We start from the raw sequence: 21,431 nt of genomic DNA, 5'->3' as shown, positions 1-21,431 counted from the left end.
TTTTAACATTGTAATCGCGTTCATAATGGCACAAGATGCGATGGACGCGATTAAGCACATTTTACATAGCTAACAATGGGAAATGGGCCAATATGGCCCATTTCTCATTGTATATGCCCCTGTCATGCCTATAAATTAATGCCCCCCCCCATTGCCGAAAGCAAGCGATCCTTGCCGTTTAACCCCTGCGCCGGTCGCTCACCCTATTCTACGTTCCTGGGGAATCCTCGCTGTCACAGGATTGTGAGGATTCCCCCAAACAGCAATGCTGATGGCCAATGCAGGGAGCCCGCTGCGTTTAGCCACAAGCCTTGCTGTTTTAGTGGCCACACACGCCGTTTCGCCATCGCTACAAAAACCTACTGAGGGGGAAATGGCGTGTGCAGGGGGTCAGTTGAATACTGACCCTGCGAGCTGTGACAGCGAGCAGTCAGAACTGCTCACTGTCAGAGCTCGCAAAAATCATTGAATACACCCCATAGAGATTTTCATGGGGGTGAACAACTTTCCATAGTAGGAGACCATAGAAAGTCGCTCGTCCTGACAAACAGGAAGATCAACGGCATCAGCCGATGATGATGCAGGAGCATGCATCGGTGCTCATCACCTAGCCATACACACTGGGCGGTTTTGAGCTGAAAGCAGCTTAAACGGCAACAAGTGAGCTGCTTTCAGCTCAAAATCGACTAATGTGTATGGGCCTTTAGGCCGGGTACAGATCACGAAGATCTCAGCACTCTATGCAGTTTTTGGCCAAACAGAACAGTGTGTGCGACTGATTATGTATTTCAGCAGATCATAAATGGTATCTTCTTGCTTGCCGTGCTGAATGGTCAATCAGGAAATATTGTGTATGATAACATGCTGCGGATTGCATGGCATGGCACATCGAGCAATCATATCACAGTATCACGTGACATGATATAATCACAGGTGACATGATATAACGGCCTGTCTGATTAGCCGGGAACACATTACCCTTATATGTGCCTGACCATAGAGAGGAACTATACTGTGTAGACATAGGGGGTGGATTCAATTAGATGCAAGTTGTGGAGAATCACAAGCAAAAAATCAGCAATATCACGGCGACAGATTTGACACATACCTGGCTGTTCTCCCAACACGGTGGATATAAGTGTTGGCATCTTCTGGACAGTCCAGTTGCAGCACCCAGCTGACTGCTGGGAAATCTGGGGGTAAAACATAAAAACTACAGTGAAATGTTTTAACAGTTTCTCTGATCATTTTAATCAGGGCACCATCTGTGTGGAGTTTGTATGTTCTCCAAGTGCTTGCGTATGCTTCCTATTTGTGCTGCCCTTTCCTTCCACGTTACAAAAAAAAAAAAAAAAAAAAGAGAGAGAGAGAGACTAAGAAGATAACGCTTATGGATGGGAATTTTGGATAAATTAGGAACACTGTGAAGCGGTAAAACACTTTTTTCCCTTGTGTTGTTTCTGTGATTCATAATTCTACAAATTTGTACAGTGTCATCGCAACCACAGCCACAAGATGCAGTAAGCAGAGAGGCTTTGCAACACCACTCTGAGCTCTGTTCTCCCATACATGGTGCATGCTTAGAGATGTACTTAAATTATTGCAGATTCAATTTCAGGCTTCTGGTTGCCCAACAAGGTATACAATCTTATAAACTAGGCAACCTACTGCATTAAATGAGGGACCACTTGTTTTTATTTGAGTTATTATAGGGTAGATTTGGGTTTTAAAAGAGGGAGGTAATGCCCATCTTTCAAACAATGGTCTCTCTAGGTGCCGAGGCTGGAGAAATAGATGAACTAAACATCCTACCCCCATATCTCTGGCAATATATAAATGTCAATGTTGCCCTCTCTGGGCCAGATGTACTAAGCTTGAAAAGTGAGAAATTGAGAGTGATAAACCACCAGCCAATCAGCTCCTACCTGCCATGTCACAGGCTGTGTTTGAAAAATAACAGTTAGAAGATTGGCTGGGGGTTTATCACTCTCAATTTTATCACTTTTCAAGACCTAGTACATCTCACCCTCTGTGTTATGCGTATGCGCACACAAACACACACAGTTGTGTGTGTTTGTTCTGCATACTAGAATCAGTGATCAATTCTGAATTAAGAGTCTACAGATAGAGCACAGAATGCAGTCCACCCAGGCGTACTGGCTTCATATCAGGTTAACATACCTAGCCCACGAGCTGCAATGTCTGTGGCAAAGAGAACAGCAGCCTTTTTCCTCACAAAATCATTATACACCTCCATCCGCTTCATCTGCTGCTGTTTGCCATGCAGAGCCAATACGGGAGTACCAGGCCGCAGCCTGCAGAATGCTCGGAACAAGTACTGAACCTAGAGGAGGAAACGACAGTTTTACACATAGTCCAGGCTGGGTTAACAGTTTACAAATTGGTCTGGTTCTGAGTTACAACATTTGGCTCATCACTTAAGGGAGAAAGAGGTGGAACTTTACAAATTAATATAATGTAGGGGGTATTTTGTTATGATGCCTTTTATATTAAGGAGGTGCAGTCCCTATCACCTCCTAGTCCCTGAATTTTACGGATGAATGCACCACCTTACAAATAACCAAACAATATATTGTGCATCATTTGCGGTATACACGTAGGTAGTGTGTACACACTGGATGATTTACTGACAAGATCATCAGAATAACCTTCTTGACATCTTGAAAAAAGTCTATGGACCGAAACGCGCCGATTGTGCATCAGGGGTGTGAAAAGCCAAACCATTCTAGGACCTCTTCTGGACTTTTTAATGTATGTATTTTTTTTAGCTTCATTTTATTGTTGTTTACTTTCCACCATCTTTGGAGGATTTCATAAGAACTATATATTATGTTTTCCTGTGAACTCTCCCCAATTGGATAGCAATTTTGTTATACTCATCTTCATTAAAAACTTTTTACTAATTTATACTCGCTATAATAACAACAATTTTATGAATATGCCCGGGTGATGAAGGGAGACTTGTAAAGAAACCTCTACACTTGTGGAAACCTTCCATTTCCCGGTGAGTGGGGTATGCCTCCTGATATTAGGCTGTATATTAAAAGGTGGGATCTGTACATTATGGTCTACACATAAAAGAAACCTCTACGGGCACGTTTTATGCTCTATTAGGGTTGAGTCAGGTACGCCACCCCCTCTCCTTGGTCTTCCCTGGTGTTTGATCTCAAAAAGAAACCTTTACACATCAAATTTTCTCTACCCTTACTTACTAAGTAAGGTATGCACACTGGATGCCCCCTGTTTATACTAAAAACTTCACATATAAAAGACATTTCTACACAATGAATATTTTATTTATCTTTTTATATCAACTACGACATTATTATGGAAGAAGCCCTAAATGAATCCTTAAGGATCCCAAAAAGAAACTGCTATATGAACATACCACTTCTGTAGCCTGTGAGTTGGGGTACGCCCAACATTGTTACACTTGTTTTAGTGATGCCATGATGTGTTTTTCACTACACCTTATTTGGTGAGTGAGGAACGCTGTGGATTTCAGTATTCACCTTAGATCACGAATTTCACTTCACAGGTTTTATTTTTACATTTATTTACACATTGGATACTGTTTTTCTCCATTTTTTGCACTTCATCACATTGGGAGTACTATCTCCACTGGCGGAACCCCATATTTGAGGACTGGATGCCTTCTCCTGATTAAAAAAAGAAACCTTTACAAGCTTGAAGACATCCTAACCTACCGTTAGTAGGGGTACGCCCATCGTTCTCTCTCACCTCTACATAGTTTAGATTGGAATTCTCATGTAGCAACACTAGACACTAGCACTTATATTTTATTCTTGAGAAACCATCACCTCAGAGCATGTGTGCGTATGTAAACTTCTTAGAGAAGAACCACCCACATAAGGAAAAAAAGTTTCCCTGCAGGAACTATAGACCTAAGCGCCTCTTCTTCTGTTGCTCCATCAGAATGAACTGCCAGCACAACCAACCAAAACTAAGCGAGCACAACCAAAACTAAGCAAATAGCTTAGTGGGCGCCCAACTAACATATAAGTACCCAAAATAATCTAGTGTACAACATGCTTAACTATTCTAACCTTTTGGTTGAGTCGTTTGTTTTTTCTGGCACCATCGATATCCTCCTATCATGCAGTGTGCACAGACCTTAACAATGTCTGAAAGTCGCAACATAGGGCTGTATATGTCGCAGCTAAAGCAAGGAGCTGGCTGCATTTAGTCGCGCGCCGCACTTTTTTAGCGGCTGTACACGCTGCTTCCCCCTCGCTACAAAAACGGCGTGTTCAGGGGATCAGTTGAAAACTGATCTTGTGAGCTGTGACAAGTGAGCAGTCAGCACTGCTCGCTGTCACAGCTCGCAAAAATCATTGAATACATCCCATAGTCTACTGCTATATACTTATTGCATGAAATGTGCCCATAGAGTATAAGATGCTCTATAACTTTATTCCCACCACATCTCAGACCAGTCCCAATTACCTCTTTACAGCTGGAGAAGAACACGATGCACTTCTTTTTCAGGTGGTTCCTTACAAATGAAAACAGGAGGTTGATTTTTTGGTGCAGATCACAAACCACATAGTTCTGTTCCAGAGTAGCGGGGGTGCTATAATAGAGGGATAATAGAATAAATATGGGCAACATACATAATGATCATATACAGATAGTCACGGTTCTCTCAGTAAGGCAGAAAAGTACCGCAAACATCTAGAATCATCTTTGGAAATAAGATTTTTTTTTTATTATTATTTAATATACAGGAATCCATGTTTTAAAATTAAGCTGCATACCAACTACAGTCTCACAGTCCATGCTGGGAATTGTAGTGCCACCAAACTCGCCGCCCTCAGTTCTAAGAGAATCCTTATCTCCTCCAGGCTGCAAGCACACAATTCATTATTTTCTAGCAGGAATCCGTAACATACCCACTGGTTCCAGCTCAATGCCTGGTAATTGCTGGATGGAGGGCATAATTGCTCATTTTAATTAATCACCGCAGTATTTAATTTATTAAAACACTTCAGATTAGCCTGTCAATTAAGTGCTCCATCCCGAGCTGCGGAGTGCTCCATCTCGGGCTGTGTACGACAAGATAACACCAGCAGAAGGGAGCGACCAGACAGCTGCACTTTCCTTTAAGTTAAAATATGACCGCATTAATGAAAGTGCCACATAATGCAAATCCCATAAATCACGGCCGACTGCGAATCACTGGCTGCTAGGAAGCTCACGGAAGTGTTTAACTGGTCCAAAACTTTCACTAACCAAATATAAATCTGCAACAGTCCTCAGAAATCTCATGCAAGTCAACTGCAATGGTATCGTCCTATTCAGATTAAGGGGGAGATGGGTACTTGTTTCCTAGCTACAGTACCGTAATAAAATCGCATCGCATGCCGCATTATAGTGACATGCGATGCGATTTCATTACCACTCCCGTTCCCGCTCCCTGTGAATCCCGCCCCCAGTTCATAGAACACCACCACTATCAATGCCACCCCGAGTTGATTTTATATAGTGTGGCGAAGCGTGGTGAGCGCAGCGAGGATTAATACATGTATTCCGTGTCCCCTTGCCACGCTTCGGGCTCAGTGGCTTGCCACACTATATAAAATCAGCTCCACGTCAAGGTGGATAGTGGGGCCCGGTATGAAAAGGTCGGAGAACGCGTTCCGCCACCCCTCACCACGCTTCGGGGTGGCATGGATACTGGGAGTAACGCAAAACAATGCCAGAGGTACTTACAATTGTAAGCACCCATCACATGTAATACTATGCACAAATCCCATCTCATTGCATCACATGTCATATAGTAAGCACCCATCGCATCTCATGGCATGGGTGCTTGTATAATGAAATATCGCATCGCATTTGGTGCCATAGACATCGCATCGCACAGCATTATACACACTACACGATGCGATTTTACTATGCAGAATAGCCCACTAAGCTATTAGCTTAGTGGGCGCCATGCTAGGAAACAAGTACCAGGAGATGTATCAAACCTTGAAAGAGAGGTAAAGCACCAGTCAGTTTCGATCTGCCAAATTACAAGAGGTATTCGATAAAATGAAACCGATCTATGAATGAATATATGTTGTGTGCGCATTACCCTCCTTAGGGTACACACATGTGGTTGTGGACCGCCCAATACAGGGACGTCGGCGGGCCCAGTCCGCCCCCCTTACGCTGCCCCCCGTGCAGCGGCGCCCTGCCCGCCCTAGTTCCTAGAAGGAACACTAGGTTGACATGGGTCTAGTTCGACGGGCGTGGATCATTTGGTCTACAACAACTAGGTCGACAAGCACTGGGTCGACATGGGGCAAGGACGGCATGGGTCATTAAGTCGGCATGGGTAAGGTGGGGCTTTTCAGTGTTTTTTTACCCGAATGTCGACATGGACACAAATTGAAAGGGCTCGGCACACTATTTTATTCTCCCACCACGCCCTAGTGGATGGTAGGGCATGAATTGGCACATGTCAGCTCATAAAACCCCATGTCGACCTAATGCTTGTGTCGACCTAGATCCATGTCGACCTACTGTAGACCCATGCTGACCTAGACCCCTGTCGACCCAATGCTTGTCAACCTAGTTGTTGTAGACCAAATGACCGTATCGTAGGTCGACATGGGTCTAGGTTGACAGGTCACCGTGCCCAAAGTATGGCAAGAGCGACAAGCCATGCGAGGGGACGTAGTGCTACGTTTCAATGTCCATGTCAACTGTTTCAACATTTTGGGTCAAAAAAACGGTGAAAAACCCAATGTTGACCTTGACTATGTTGACCTAATACTTGTGTCAACCTAATGACCGGTTGACCTAGACTCATGTCGACCTAATGGTATCGACCAAATGCTTGTTGACCTTCTTGTTGAAGACCTAATGATCCAAACCCCACGTGGCTAACCCTGGTGAGATCAGACTCCCAGCTGAACCCATTTGCCGACCGGACTGTATGCCCGTTATAGGTTGATTGTCAGCACTTTAGGGTTTTTAAATGTTCTTCAAAACCTGGAGATCCGACCATCCGCCAGCAGACCAATTTTGTAGTGTGTAGGCTGCTTAGTGCTGGCACCCGATCTCCGTCCCTGACGGTGCAGCATCCTAGCACCATTCGCCACTGCTGCGGGACTCATCACAATGGGGGCATGGCGTTGGGACAGGACCCTTTACCTCCAGAGTTCTGCAATGGGCAGCCTGAACAAAGGAGGCAGTTTAAATTACAAAAAAAAAAAAAGGAACAGAGGCACCATTTTAAAAATTCAAGATGGCCGCAGTGAGCCAACCATGGCTCGCCATGTCATTGACCGACCCTTTTGTGCTCGCTAATGTTAACTAGTGTGAGGCAGCGACTGCCAGTCAGACGATTTAGGAGCGAAGAGGAAGACGGAATACATTTGGAAGCCCTGCGGAGGTGACGGCCATACTCCCTTTCCGCGGGTGAAGCCAGATTAAGATTGCGCCGTAAGCCCTGTGGACATGTGAAGGGGCTGACAGTGTAGGCATGGAGAGGATGCAGTCTGTGAGCAGGTTTACAGTAGCATTGCATAAACAGTCTAATCTGTCTAGGACAGGACAAGTGTGTACCCAGTTTAAGGCGCATTACGACCCCATTTGCTCCATAAACAACAAAGATTTAGGGGGGTATTCAATCTTCAGGTCACGGCAGGCAAGCTTGCTCGCCCGCCGTGACCCAGTCCCGTTCTCGGTCAGCTCGACCGAGAACATGCAGGCGGGATTCAATGTCCCGCCTGCAGCGGGACGAAAAGGGGGCGTGGCCGCGAGTTGCGGCCGGGAAGTGACGAGTTGCAGCCGGCAGCTCGTCACTTCCCGGCTGTTCTCGGCAGAACGAGCATACCCCCCTAAGACTTTTATACTTCATCTCATAGTTGAACATATCCAAACTACTGTACAAACAGGACCCAATTTGCACAAAACACTTAATAATCCATAACACATAAAAACGTGCAACATTTTAGGATGGAGCAGTAATTATTAAATCTGAAGTATATACCCTTCCAAAATTGTTTACTCCATGTAGTATACGCATGCCATTTGCCTCAATACCAATTCCATTTCATACATACATTTTCTTTAGTTTATGCGGCCCATTTAGAATACCCCTTAATAAGGGTACAGCTGGGTTGGTGTAAATGTAAGCAGCCAGCAATTCCCAACTCAGTCCATGCTCAGCAGAGAGGCAAGGGTTCCCCAACCAGACACAAAGTGGGAAACAAATCTTATGCAAAAGCTATTTAGATTAATTTCTAGCAACAAAAGACTGGAATAGACCACTGTTATAACAGAGGCATATAAACCCTTTATGACCCCTTGTAGATTTAAAAGGGATATTCTAAAAAAAAATATTATTGTGTGCGCTTGGAGCCGACACCGCCTCCTCTGTAGTGTGCATGGGACCCGGGTGGCTCGACCCGGGTTACCCATTCACAATGCACAGCAATCCGGGTGCCACCTGGTATTAACAATTCTTTTAACCCGGGTTAGAATCCCAGGTTGCTGGTCCCGGGAAATTTAAGAAGACCCGGTTTATTGTTGCAATGCGAAAGGGATATAAGTGATCATTCTAGCACTCTGCACCTGTGGCAACCCGTGCAGTTCCTCTTCCCCGCAGGGAGTTTCACTTTCTACTCTGATGCTTCTATCACACACTACAGTGCGCTAGAATGAATAAGGGTCGGATTCAGAAGAGTTTGTTAGATTGGGGGGGTTCTGTACCACACTCGCCGAGGTGTTCACACTGTGAGGAGGGGGAAGGGGACGCCCATAAAACGCACATGCAGGCGTGGGCTCCTGCCCCCTTTTCAGCGATCTGCCTCCGGAATAAAAGTCAGTCTAGATGTGCGACCATCGGCTGCATACGAAGGGATGCCTGTTAGAGGGGGGATTTGCGTTGGGGGGGGCGTTCGGCCAGGTGGCGTTTACCAGGCTGCAAACATACACAGCTTAGTGAACACGTCTGAATCAGGCCCTAAGTACTGTTACGCTCAGTACATGGTAGGTTACCGCACCATTATACAGATATGTATAATGTCCGATGCATATGGATGCTTAAATTGAGTAGAGTCCGCAATGAAAAATACCTGAATTTCGCCTTCTCGTGCACCCACACGTACTCTGGGTCTTTCAAGCTCAGGCGCGCGAGATCTTTCACAGACTTTGTCTGGGTCGCAGAGAAGAGGAGCGTCTGGCGCTTCTGAGGCAGGTTCTCCACGATGGCATTTATGGTGTCTGCAAAGCCCATGTCCAGGATCCGGTCAGCTTCATCCAGCACTGAAAAGAAACATGAACATCTTAAAGGGACAGTAAAGAATTATATGGCCGCTGTTATTGAATATGTATTTTTGTGAGGTTGCTAAACAGGCTTTGGCCAGGCTAGCGGTGAGCAGGCAGCTGTGTTGCTCTTTTCTTTATTTTTCATATATTGTATTTTGATTATGTGTTCCAGCAGTGCCATTTCACTGAAGCCCTTATAAGGGCTCAAACTCCCAAACGCGCTCTCACAGACAGACCCCGTGCCTCTGACACAATACATTGCTGAGACAGCCTGTAACTGGGCTAACCTCGGGGTTGAGGTTAATCTGACATTTATGCAGAGGCACACCCCTTATTTTGAGGTACCACTTACAGTGAACCCAGATTGTGTACCTAATACATAGCAATCTGCACCCTACCATCCATAGTTGCAGTGTCCGTGACTAATAATTATAACCTTATACAATGTATCATTGTGAGTTTTTGTGACATAGAGACATTTGATGTTACATAACCCAGTCTCTGAAGGCACCCAGTAAGAGGATCTGTTAGCAGGAAGAGATTGGATCTCATCAAGATTACAATCTACCGCACAGACCTGGGCAGCCACACACTGTGCAATCACAACACATCTATAATAAGAAAATTTAGAGCAACTCCTGCCTGCCACCTTTGTTTTAATGTGTTACCCAACCATGTTTGTCCATTAATGTTGTTTTTAGAAATTTTCGCAGCCTTTTAAAAGGAATAAAGGTTATATTTTATTGTTTGTTTGTCTGAGGTGCACCGACAAAAGGACACACCCTTCTTTCTTCTTGCATTCTGTTCTTTTTTGTTGCCAAATTCTAGGTGGTTCCCAAATCCACCGTGCAATAGTCTATTTGGTGCTAGGCCAATCGCTCTTTATCATAGACCGACAAAACAGCAGCGTGGCCTGCACAGGAGGCGGAGTATAGGGGAGGAGCAGCCTGGGCTGCCATAAAATTAACCCTTTAGTGTCCATCCTCCTCCAGCACACCTATACCCTGTGGTCTGCCTCCAGTGTCCCTCAGGGCTGAGGGAGAAAACGCACGTTGCCTAATTTCATAAGTTTCAAGTTGGAAACAGCCCCTTACTTACCTAGCATCTGGAGATTACTGGCATGAAAAAGGGATGTTTCATCCATGTGTTGCAAGAGACGCCCAGGGGTGCAGATAAGTATATTCGTGCGATGAATGCGGGCAGATTCCTGCTTCAAGTCCTAAAAAGGAGAGAAAAAAAAAAAAAGTCAGAAGAAACAGAAAACACACAACGGAGCTGAAAAAAAAAAAAAAGGTTTTATTATGCAGAACAAAATGACTGAACCAGATATGAAGGATGTACACAACATATTTTTTAGGAACCCGCAAGGCAGAGGGCGCTCAGCTATTTATTTGTCTTGATCATTTAACAAATGGGAATAGCACAAACCTTTCCTCCAATAACGAGTCCTGCTGAGAACTCGTGGTTCCGTCCCACCTTCCGGAGAACCTCAAAGGTCTGGTAGGCCAGTTCTCTGGTGGGAGAGATGATCAGGACTCCAAGACCATCGTCTGCTGACCACTGCTGGCGGTATAAGCATTCCAAAGCCTACAAGAAACAACGGGATGTTTCAGAGAAACCATATATACCAGATTAGGGCTAATCAGCTGGTATGATAAGGAGCTGGTGGTAAACTTACTAAGATGCGGGTCTATAGAATAGGAAACCCACGCAAGTACGGGGAGAATACACAAACTCCGCACAGTTAGGGCCATGGTGGGAATCGAACCCATGACCTCAGCGCTGTGAGGCAGCAATGCTAACCATTACACCGTCCATGCTGCCTAATTTCTACCAACGTTAATCTTTCACATGTTCGATCATCCTCACTAGAATTTGTTCAGTTGCTTTCGATACAATCTCCACTTTTGTAAATCCGCACTTCAGTAAATTAACCTGTGTGCTAGAATTAAGGTAAGAATATGGATGGCGTGGAGTTGGAGTTACCTCAATAATCAATCAACTCTCTGGCCTTTTATTCGGAGCGCGGCAGGGTGGCAAATTGCAACTAAGATTAATTGTTTATCGACCCCCGTTCTACCATCTAAAATGACTAGAGGTTGTGAGGAGATATTTAAGGTGGACATAAGTTTTTCACTTTAAAGTGTCAGTGTCGACAAGGACCCCCAATTAGTGTAACAACTAATCTGCAACAATCTATTGACGGTCTATCTAGACCAGTGGTTCTCAACCTCGGTCCCCCAACAGTGCACATTTTCCAGGTCACCAGGCAGGTGCACAGATTATTCACAGGTGGAGCTAATTATTTCACCTGTGATTCTACGTGGAGACCTGAAACATGTGCACTGTTGGGGGGGTCCTTAGAACCGAGGTTGAGAACCACTGTTCTAGACACTGTAGATCTATCACCACAACAATGTAATAGAAATGATGACAGTTGAGAACTGTAATATGGCAGCAAGATTGCTGCAATCATATACATGTAAAAATCATTGGTACTCTTTACCTAGAACGGCGCCCGCGATCAGAATCGCGGGCGTCGGGGGTAAAAAATCGCGGTAATCGCGGGCATCGCGGGTAAATCGCGGGTACATCAAAATCGGGTACCCGCGATTACCGCGATTTTCCCATAGGGAACAATGTTAAAAAGCCTGATTGACCGCGATTTTACTGTAAAATGCCTCAATGCCCGCGATTTTCCCATAGGAATCAATGTTAAATGGGCTACAGAGCCCAAATAGCCCCAATTAACCCTTAAATGTCCCCCCAATTTTTGTACGCCACCCCACGATCCACGCCAACCCGAAGCGTGGCGAGCGCAGCGAGCCCGCGAGGGGCGGCGGTACGCGTCCTCCGACCTTTTCATGCCCTACTATCCACGTCGGCGTGGAGTTGAGAATAGAATAGTGTGGCGAGCGCAGCGAGCCACCGAGCCCGAAGCGTGGCGAGCGCAGCGAGCCCCGCGAGGGGACGCGGATACCTTCACAGGTAAACGCGTCCCTTCGCGGGCTTCACAGGTGTCCGCGTCGCCACGGACACCTGTGAAGTCCGCGAGGGGACGCGTATAACTGTGAAGGTATCCGCGTCCCCTCGCGGGGCTCGCTGCGCTCGCCACACTATTCTATTCTCAACTCCACGCCGACGTGGATAGTAGGGCATGAAAAGGTCGGAGGACGCGTACCGCCGCCCCTCGCGGGCTCGCTGCGCTCGCCACGCTTCGGGTTGGCGTGGATCGTGGGGTGGCGTAAAAAAATTGGGGTGACATTTAAGGGTTAATTGAGCCTATTTGGGCTCTGTAGCCCATTTAACATTGATTCCTATGGTAAAATCGCGGGCATTGAGGCATTAAATGCAAAATCGCGATCAATCTGACTTTTTAACATTGTTCCCTATGGGAAAATCGCGGTGATCGCGGGCATCGCGTCGCGGCCGTTTATGTGCTGCCCGCGATGTCGCGATCACCGCGATGGGCGCCGTTCTAGGTAAAGAGTACCAAATCATTTAATTCAAGTTAAATGAAATGCAGCCCCAAATTAATTAAATATATAAATTCTAAGAATTTTTCAAAAGTTTAGGAAAATTTGTCCCTTTGTCCCTACGTTCTATAAACTAAAATATTATTATGCAAAAAATGTTGGTGCAGAGACGAAGGAACCATAATGGAGACTTACCGGAAGAACAAACGCCAGAGTTTTGCCGGATCCGGTTTTCGCAGCTCCCAGAACATCCTTCCCTTGTAAGGCTAAGCCTATGGTTTGCTTCTGTATCTCTGTGGGTATCCGGTACTGACCTTCCACCAAGCCTGCAAGGGAAGATGTATGAGCTGTCACACGCACTTAGACACAGATGCAGCATGTCATTCCATTAAAGGACAACTGCATCCATCATTTCACGTGTAGAGATTTTACCATGCATATAACTGCCCAATACAAATGGTGACATTTTGGGCTGTATTTATAGAGATTTCACATACAGCTATGAAATCACTCCACCAAGCTCCCCCACTCATGCTGGCAAATGTGTGCCTTTTATGAGGATCAAAGATACTTAAAAGGTGCCCACACACTAGAACAGGGGTAGCCAACTCCAGTCCTCGAGAGCTACCGACAGTTCACGTTTTCCAGCTCACCTCACAGGTGCACTCATTACTGACGGACACATTTGAAAAGAGCCACAGGTGGGGCTAATTACATCACTTGTGATTCTGTGAGGAGACCTGGAAAATGTGAACTGTTGGTAGCTCTCGAGGACTGGAGTTGGCTACCCCTGCACTAGAAAGATCTGTGAATTGTGTATAATTCCAGGAGTGCCACTATGTGTTCCATATAATTCTTTATATGACACACATAGCGGTACTCCTGGAATTATATGGAACACCTGTAAAATATATATAATATATATTATAATAGAGCCCCTGTAATTGTATAGTTATATATACACAGTAAGGCAACAGATCAAAACAATCTCTTACGTTACTCAAGTTGTCACCCCTGATCTTTGATCTGTGGGTTGCCATACTCACAACTAAGAGTTTTTCGTGTAAACTCATTTTGTTATTGCAATCTAAAGTAATTGTTATCCATGATCACCATTGCACATACACAGTGTAGACCAGTGGTGTCAAACTCATGGACATCCAGCTGTTGTGGAACTACACTTCCCAGTGTACCCTGCCACAGATTTAATATAATGGATTGCTTAAACTGTGGCAGGGCATGCTGGGACGTGTAGTTCTGCAACAGCTGGAGGGCCACGAGTTTGATACCACTGGTGTAGACGAATGACCGTGTCCATGCTGCAGTTGATTTAACAAGTATATGGTCACTACGTTGACATGCATTGGGTCGACTGCAGAATTTCGACAGGCCTTCAGTTGACACATGCAAAAGGTCGTCAGTCAAAAGGATGACAAGGGTTTTTCATGATTGTTTTGAACAGACACGTGCAAGCATGTCCTACTATCCACTAGAGCACGGAGGGAGTATTTAATAGTGTGCCGAGTCTGAAGCATGGCGAGCATATAAAGTCATGCAAGAGGACGCGGGGCACTATGTCGGAGTCCATGGGAGGGGGGGGCATGAAAATCCCAAGTTGACCATTACCACCCTTTCAACTTGGGCTGCGTCAACCTTCCATTAATCAATCTAATGATCCACACCCGATTTAACCATGGGCACTGTAGTCTCACACACCAGTCGGAGATGAGAGGCGGCGCAACCCCTGCAAATAGAGCATTCCTCCGTACTGTGCCTCACACTGCACCAGCCCAACCAACTGCCCATCAAATATTGACAGCTCACAACAGATGCATCCTACACCCCCTCCTCCGCACCTAACCTCAGTCAGTACCACAGAAGAAAGAATATCTAAAGCTCCATACAATCACAACAGACTTCCATGCATTTGCCTAACAGCGTCATGCATCCGAACACTTCCTGTTGGACACTTCTGATTGGCTGCAGTATCTGAAGAGCCAGAAATGAGGTAAGATGACCGCACTCCTCATTAAGCTGTCCTCTTAATGCATTATAATTAATAAAAAAAAAAAAAAAAAGTGAAACAGAAAACCAAGATTTCCATTCTCCTCTGAAACGCTTTCCCATAATAGCGATATTTACACTAATTAGGGCCATGACCGAAGATTGCTGCTGGTTATCCCCTTCTGTGAATGTATTGTAGAATGGAGAGCTCTGTTATCACATGTGATGCGTGATTTAGCGCTGTTCAGTGCTTTTAGGTTTATTTCCTAACATGCGAGTTCCATTGAAGATGAGATCAATCAAATTCTGATCCCATCTGGCAATATAGTCAGCGGCTGCATGTACGGAGCTGGGGTCAGTGATGTGTATGCGCTGCATGGTTCTCCCGCGACACCACTGATACAGATAACTAGCGCAGGAATCGCTCCACTTTGTACCTAGCGATGCAGATCAGCAGTGGCACTACAGTTCTGGATTTGCTGCTTAATTTGGATGTTGGTTACATATAGATAAAAACTATAATTTTAGAACATTGTTGATGAAACAACACAATAATTATGATAAAAAAAGAACACTGTACCCACCTCTCACTGTCTTTTTTGATAATGGGAAGTCTGAGAATCTGGAAATCTCACTGGGATTGATCTGGAAGACATGAATGTAGTTTAGGTAAAAGTGAATGTATAGATCTCACACAGACGTTTGTATAGGACACAAGATTCCTGACAACAAAAGGCCCCATATTAATATCATGTTTGGCCATGTTGGTAATGCCCAGTACACACCAGGATGACCCGCTCACGATGTGCATCGTGAGCGGGTTCCGATTCGATTGCGACCCGCACCCGGGTGTATGGTAGTTTTCAGATCCTACCTGCTTGCAGGTAGGATCTGAATAACGACCGACCCGCGCATCCGATCGGGACAGGACAGAAAAGGGCCCAATCAACATAAAATCTACATCTAATTGGTTGGAACTGGATCTAGATTGATGGGATCGGACCCTTGTCGTCCTGGTGTAGCGTAGGATAAACAATGCATCCCAGGCTCCTGCTTCAGGTAACACCAAACTTTTATATGTGGTTTTGGGGCAAAATACATTAAATCAAGTCTTAATCATGCAGCGTACCAGCCTGAGGGGAGATATAACACCACCCAGCACTGATTTGCTGGCACAGTGAGTATAGCTGACCCATACAATGCCTGATAGAAATACAAGTGCCCTGTGCATTACAGAACTGATGTTGTAATAAAGAGAGCACAGTGTTATAAAATAAACACATTTTACTGTGATTTTGTTAATAGAATTCGGTTGACATTAAGCAAAGGAGGCAGCATAAAGGCATCCTCCGCTAGTGATCTCACACATCACCGGCTGCAGCCAGCACTATATTACAGTACATCACCAGGAACAGGGCGAGCAGCTGCATCATATTAGGAGCATTAATATGGAAACCAAATATATCACCAAAATAACACACAATACAGAATGAGTGTGGCTGTACAAGGACTAGTGGTCCACAACAGGTCCCAGGCAACCTGCACTTCATACAGTATACACATTACACTGCAAGGTATACGATGTGATGCACAGAGGAGGCCAGCGCCACCTGTGGTATACGATGCTCTGCCCAGAGTGAGCCAGCACCATATATAGCCTACGAAGGATGCACTGCCCAGAGTGAGCCAGCACCATATACCGCATACGAACGATACACTGCCCAGAGTGATCCAGTACCACATACAATGCACTGCCCAGAGTGAGCCAGCACCACATACAGCATACGAAGCGCAGCCCAGAGTGAGCCAGCACCACATACAGCATACGATGCACTGTACAGAGACATCCAGCATACAGACATACAGCATACAACGCGCTGCCCAGAGTGAGCCAGCACCACATACAGCATACGATGCACTGTACAGAGACATCCAGCGCCCTATACAGCATACAATGCGCTGCCCAGTGAGCCAGCACCACATACAGCATATGACGCACTGCCCAGAGTGAGACAGCGCCATATACAGCATACGATGCGCTGCCCAGCGTGAGCCAGCACCCCATACAGTATACAATGCGTTGCCCAGAGAGAGCCAGCGCCATATACAGCATACGAACAATGCGCTGCCCAGAGAGCCAGCGCCATATACAGCATACGAACAATGCGCTGCCCAGAGAGAGCCAGCGCCATATACAGCATACGAACAATGCGCTGCCCAGAGAGAGCCAGCGCCATATACAGCATACGAACAATGCGCTGCCCAGAGAGAGCCAGCGCCATATACAGCATACGAACAATGCGCTGCCCAGAGAGAGCCAGCGCCATATACAGCATACGAACAATGCGCTGCCCAGAGAGAGCCAGCGCCATATACAGCATACAAACAATGCGCTGCCCAGAGAGAGCCAGCGCCATATACAGCATACGTTGCGCTGCCCAGAGAGAGCCAGCGCCATATACAGCATACGATGCGCTGCCCAGAGAGAGCCAGCGCCATACACAGCATATGAACAATGCGCTGCCCAGAAAGAGCCAGCGCCATATACAGCATACAAACAATGCGCTGCCCAGAGAGAGTCAGCTACATATAAAGCATACAATGCGCTGCCCAGAGAGAGCCAGCCACATATAAAGCATACAATGCGCTGCCCAGAGAAAGCACCATATACAGCATATGATGTGCTGCCCAGAGCGAAGCCCAGAGTGAATCACAGCCTTGTACACCAGAAGGGACACAATGTATCAACAGAAACAATAATAACCCGTTACAGAGAATGACTGTGATCCCACAACATGTCACCTGCAGGCAGCACTATATACAGTATATATCACAGTGGTGATGATGATGATGGTAACCCTTGGCTGTCACACATAATGTACACAGGAAGCTCCGCACCTCGCTGTAGCGCTGCACCAGGCGGTCGATAGTCTCCCTCTCTATCTGCCACTCCGGCTTCTTGTTCTCCTTCCTCCGGCTCTTACACTTCTCCGCCTTCTTCGTGTAATTCTTCTTCCACCGCTCGAAGTTCTTCACCGGGTCATTCCTGTCATTTATCAGAGAGGACTTCTTCCTGCCCCTGCTGGGCTCCCCCACCATGATCACAAACCTTCTTCTGCCGGTCACTGCCTGACGGGGACACACAGCCTGCGCCGATCACTGACTGCTGCTACTACCCCTCACTATCACTGTATGTGATGATCACTGACTTCCGTGACACAACGAGTGCACATGTGCGAGTCGCGCACTGCTGACGTCACTCAGAGTCCTGAACAGAGGGTAGCTGCTAGATCCAAGTTGGAGAAATGATCTTTCACGCCCATGGGGAGGAGCAAAGCGATGGATTGGCCTCTGTTACTGCTAAACAGAATGCGTAATAACCATTGAGAAATGATTTGAATGGCTAGAAAGTCGTGTGATGCAAAAACTTTGGAATGGAAAGTTGCATGTTGTAGAATTCAGGAATAGAATGTTGTGTGACTAGACGAGGCTGAAGTTGGCTTCTTATTCGTCCAGCTTCTTATTCGAGCTCCAGCTTCTTATTCGAGCTCCAGCTTCTTATTCGAGCTCCAGCTTCTTATTCAGAACAATCACTTTTACAAGGGTTAATGAATCATGGACCACAAATTTCACTGCAGAAATCAACACAGGGGGGTTGCCTACATATGACCCACTTGCAATTTATTTTGACCAACAATGATTTGGGCAGAAAATGGGCACAAAAATGGGCATGGGTCCCAGATATCATTTTGAATAAGTAGCTGGTGTTCTGCAAGGGTTAAAAAGCGTTGGTCAACAAATATTACACTGGAAACCCGCACTAGGGGGTCACTTACATATCACCCACTTGCCATTTCTTTTGACCAACAAGGATTTGGGCAGAAATAGGGCAGTAAAGTGGGCATGGGTCCCAGATGTCATCATTTTGAATAAGTAGCTGGTGTCCTGCAAGGGTTAAACAGCGTTGGTCAAAACATATTACACTTGAAACCCACACAGGGAGGTTGCCTACATATGACCCACTTGCAATTTCTTTTGACCAACAATGATTTGGGCAGAAAATGGGCACAAAAATGGGCATGGGTCCCAGAATCATCATTTTGAATAAGTAGCTGGTGTTCTGCAAGGGTTAAACAGCGTTGGTCAACAAATGTTACACTTGGAATCCACACAGGGGGGTCAGATACATATGACCCACTTGCCATTTCTTTTGACCAACAAGGATTTGGGCAGTAATAGGGCAGTAAAGTGGGCATGGGTCCCAGAATCATGATTTTGAATAAGTAGCTGGTGTCCTGCAAGGGTTAAACAGCGTTGGTCAAAAAATGTTACACTTGGAATCCACACAGAGGGGTCAGATACATATGACCCACTTGCCATTTCTTTTGACCAACAAGGATTTGGGCAGAAATAGGGCAGTAAAGTAGACATGGGTCACAGATGTCATTATTTTGAATAAGTAGCTGGTGTCCTGCAAGGGTTAAACAGTGTTGGTCAAAAAATGTTACACTGGAAACCCGCACAGAAGGGTCACTTATATATGACCCACTTGCCATTTCTTTTGACCAACAAGGATTTGGGCAGAAATAGGGCAGTAAAGTGGGCATGGGTCCCAGATGTCATCATTTTGAATAAGTAGCTGGTGTCCTGCAAGGGTTAAACAGCGTTGGTCAAAACATATTACACTTGAAACCCACACAGGGAGGTTACCTACATATGACCCACTTGCAATTTCTTTTGACCAACAATGATTTGGGCAGAAAATCTGCACAAAAATGGGCATGGGTCCCAGAATCATCATTTTGAATAAGTAGCTGGTGTTCTGCAAGGATTAAACAGCGTTGGTCAACAAATGTTACACTTGGAATCCACACAGGGGGGTCAGATACATATGACCCACTTGCCATTTATTTTGACCAACAAGGATTTGGGCAGTAATAGGGCAGTAAAGTGGGCATGGGTCCCAGAATCATGATTTTGAATAAGTAGCTGGTGTCCTGCAAGGGTTAAACAGCGTTGGTCAAAAAATGTTACACTTGGAATCCACACAGGGGGGTCAGATACATATGACCCACTTGCCATTTCTTTTGACCAACAAGGATTTGGGCAGAAATAGGGCAGTAAAGTGGGCATGGGTCACAGATGTCATTATTTTGAATAAGTAGCTGGTGTCCTGCAAGGGTTAAACAGCGTTGGTCAAAACATATTACACTTGAAACCCACACAGGGAGGTTGCCTACATATGACCCACTTGCAATTTCTTTTGACCAACAATGATTTGGGCAGAAAATGGGCACAAAAAAGGGCATGGGTCCCAGAATCATCATTTTGAATAAGTAGCTGGTGTTCTGCAAGGGTTAAACAGCGTTGGTCAACAAATATTACACTGAAAACCCGCACTAGGGGGTCACTTACATATCACCCACTTGCCATTTCTTTTGACCAACAAGGATTTGGGCAGAAATAGGGCACTAAAGTGGGCATGGGTCCCAGAATCATCATTTTGAATAAGTAGCTGGTGTCCTGCAAGGGTTAAACAGCGTTGGTCAAAAAATGTTACACTTGGAATCCACACAGGGGGGTCAGATACATATGACCCACTTGCCATTTCTTTTGACCAACAAGGATTTGGGCAGAAATAGGGCAGTAAAGTGGGCATGGGTCACAGATGTCATTATTTTGAATAAGTAGCTGGTGTCCTGCAAGGGTTAAACAGTGTTGGTCAAAAAATGTTACACTGGAAACCCGCACAGAAGGGTCACTTATATATGACCCACTTGCCATTTCTTTTGACCAACAAGGATTTGGGCAGAAATAGGGCAGTAAAGCGGGCATGGGTCCCAGATGTCATCATTTTGAATAAGTAGCTTGTGTCCTGCAAGGGTTAAACAGCGTTGGTCAAAACATATTACACTTGAAACCCACACAGGGAGGTTACCTACATATGACCCACTTGCAATTTCTTTTGACCAACAATGATTTGGGCAGAAAATGGGCACAAAAATGGGCATGGGTCCCAGAATCATCATTTTGAATAAGTAGCTGGTGTTCTGCAAGGGTTAAACAGCGTTGGTCAACAAATGTTACACTTGGAATCCACACAGGGGGGTCAGATACATATGACCCACTTGCCATTTCTTTTGACCAACAAGGATTTGGGCAGTAATAGGGCAGTAAAGTGGGCATGGGTCCCAGAATCATGATTTTGAATAAGTAGCTGGTGTCCTGCAAGGGTTAAACAGTGTTGGTCAAAAAATGTTACACTTGGAATCCACACAGGGGGGTCAGATACATATGACCCACTTGCCATTTCTTTTGACCAACAAGGATTTGGGCAGAAATAGGGCAGTAAAGTGGGCATGGGTCACAGATGTCATTATTTTGAATAAGTAGCTGGTGTCCTGCAAGGGTTAAACAGTGTTGGTCAAAAAATGTTACACTGGAAACCCGCACAGAAGGGTCACTTATATATGACCCACTTGCCATTTCTTTTGACCAACAAGGATTTGGGCAGAAATAGGGCAGTAAAGTGGGCATGGGTCCCAGATGTCATCATTTTGAATAAGTAGCTGGTGTCCTGCAAGGGTTAAACAGCGTTGGTCAAAACATATTACACTTGAAACCCACACAGGGAGGTTGCCTACA

At 45.6% G+C, this 21,431-nt stretch overlaps 1 protein-coding gene across 1 annotated transcript in view; it reads right to left on the bottom strand.

Annotated features, from left to right (window-relative positions):
* The window catches only part of DDX10 (DEAD-box helicase 10), a 207,419-nt gene extending 189,359 nt beyond the window's left edge, over nucleotides 1-18,060 (bottom strand). The window contains exons 1-9 of the mRNA XM_083169988.1: nucleotides 17,685-18,060; nucleotides 15,371-15,431; nucleotides 12,978-13,108; nucleotides 10,735-10,893; nucleotides 10,405-10,525; nucleotides 9,114-9,303; nucleotides 4,489-4,615; nucleotides 2,182-2,344; nucleotides 1,109-1,193 (exon numbers count right to left, since the gene is read on the bottom strand). Coding sequence (XP_083026114.1) covers nucleotides 1,109-1,193; nucleotides 2,182-2,344; nucleotides 4,489-4,615; nucleotides 9,114-9,303; nucleotides 10,405-10,525; nucleotides 10,735-10,893; nucleotides 12,978-13,108; nucleotides 15,371-15,431; nucleotides 17,685-17,885 — 1,238 coding nt within the window. The 5' untranslated portion in view covers nucleotides 17,886-18,060. The remainder of the gene's footprint in view (nucleotides 1-1,108; nucleotides 1,194-2,181; nucleotides 2,345-4,488; nucleotides 4,616-9,113; nucleotides 9,304-10,404; nucleotides 10,526-10,734; nucleotides 10,894-12,977; nucleotides 13,109-15,370; nucleotides 15,432-17,684) is intronic.
* Between the last annotated feature and the right edge of the window lie 3,371 nt (nucleotides 18,061-21,431).

The sequence above is a fragment of the Crinia signifera genome, chromosome 2, assembly GCF_055691185.1.
Source record: "Crinia signifera chromosome 2, ASM5569118v1, whole genome shotgun sequence".
In the NCBI taxonomy this organism is placed as follows: domain Eukaryota; kingdom Metazoa; phylum Chordata; class Amphibia; order Anura; family Myobatrachidae; genus Crinia; species Crinia signifera.
The sequence above is the reverse complement of the archived record's forward strand: the minus strand, read 5'-3'. Positions and strand labels throughout refer to the sequence as shown.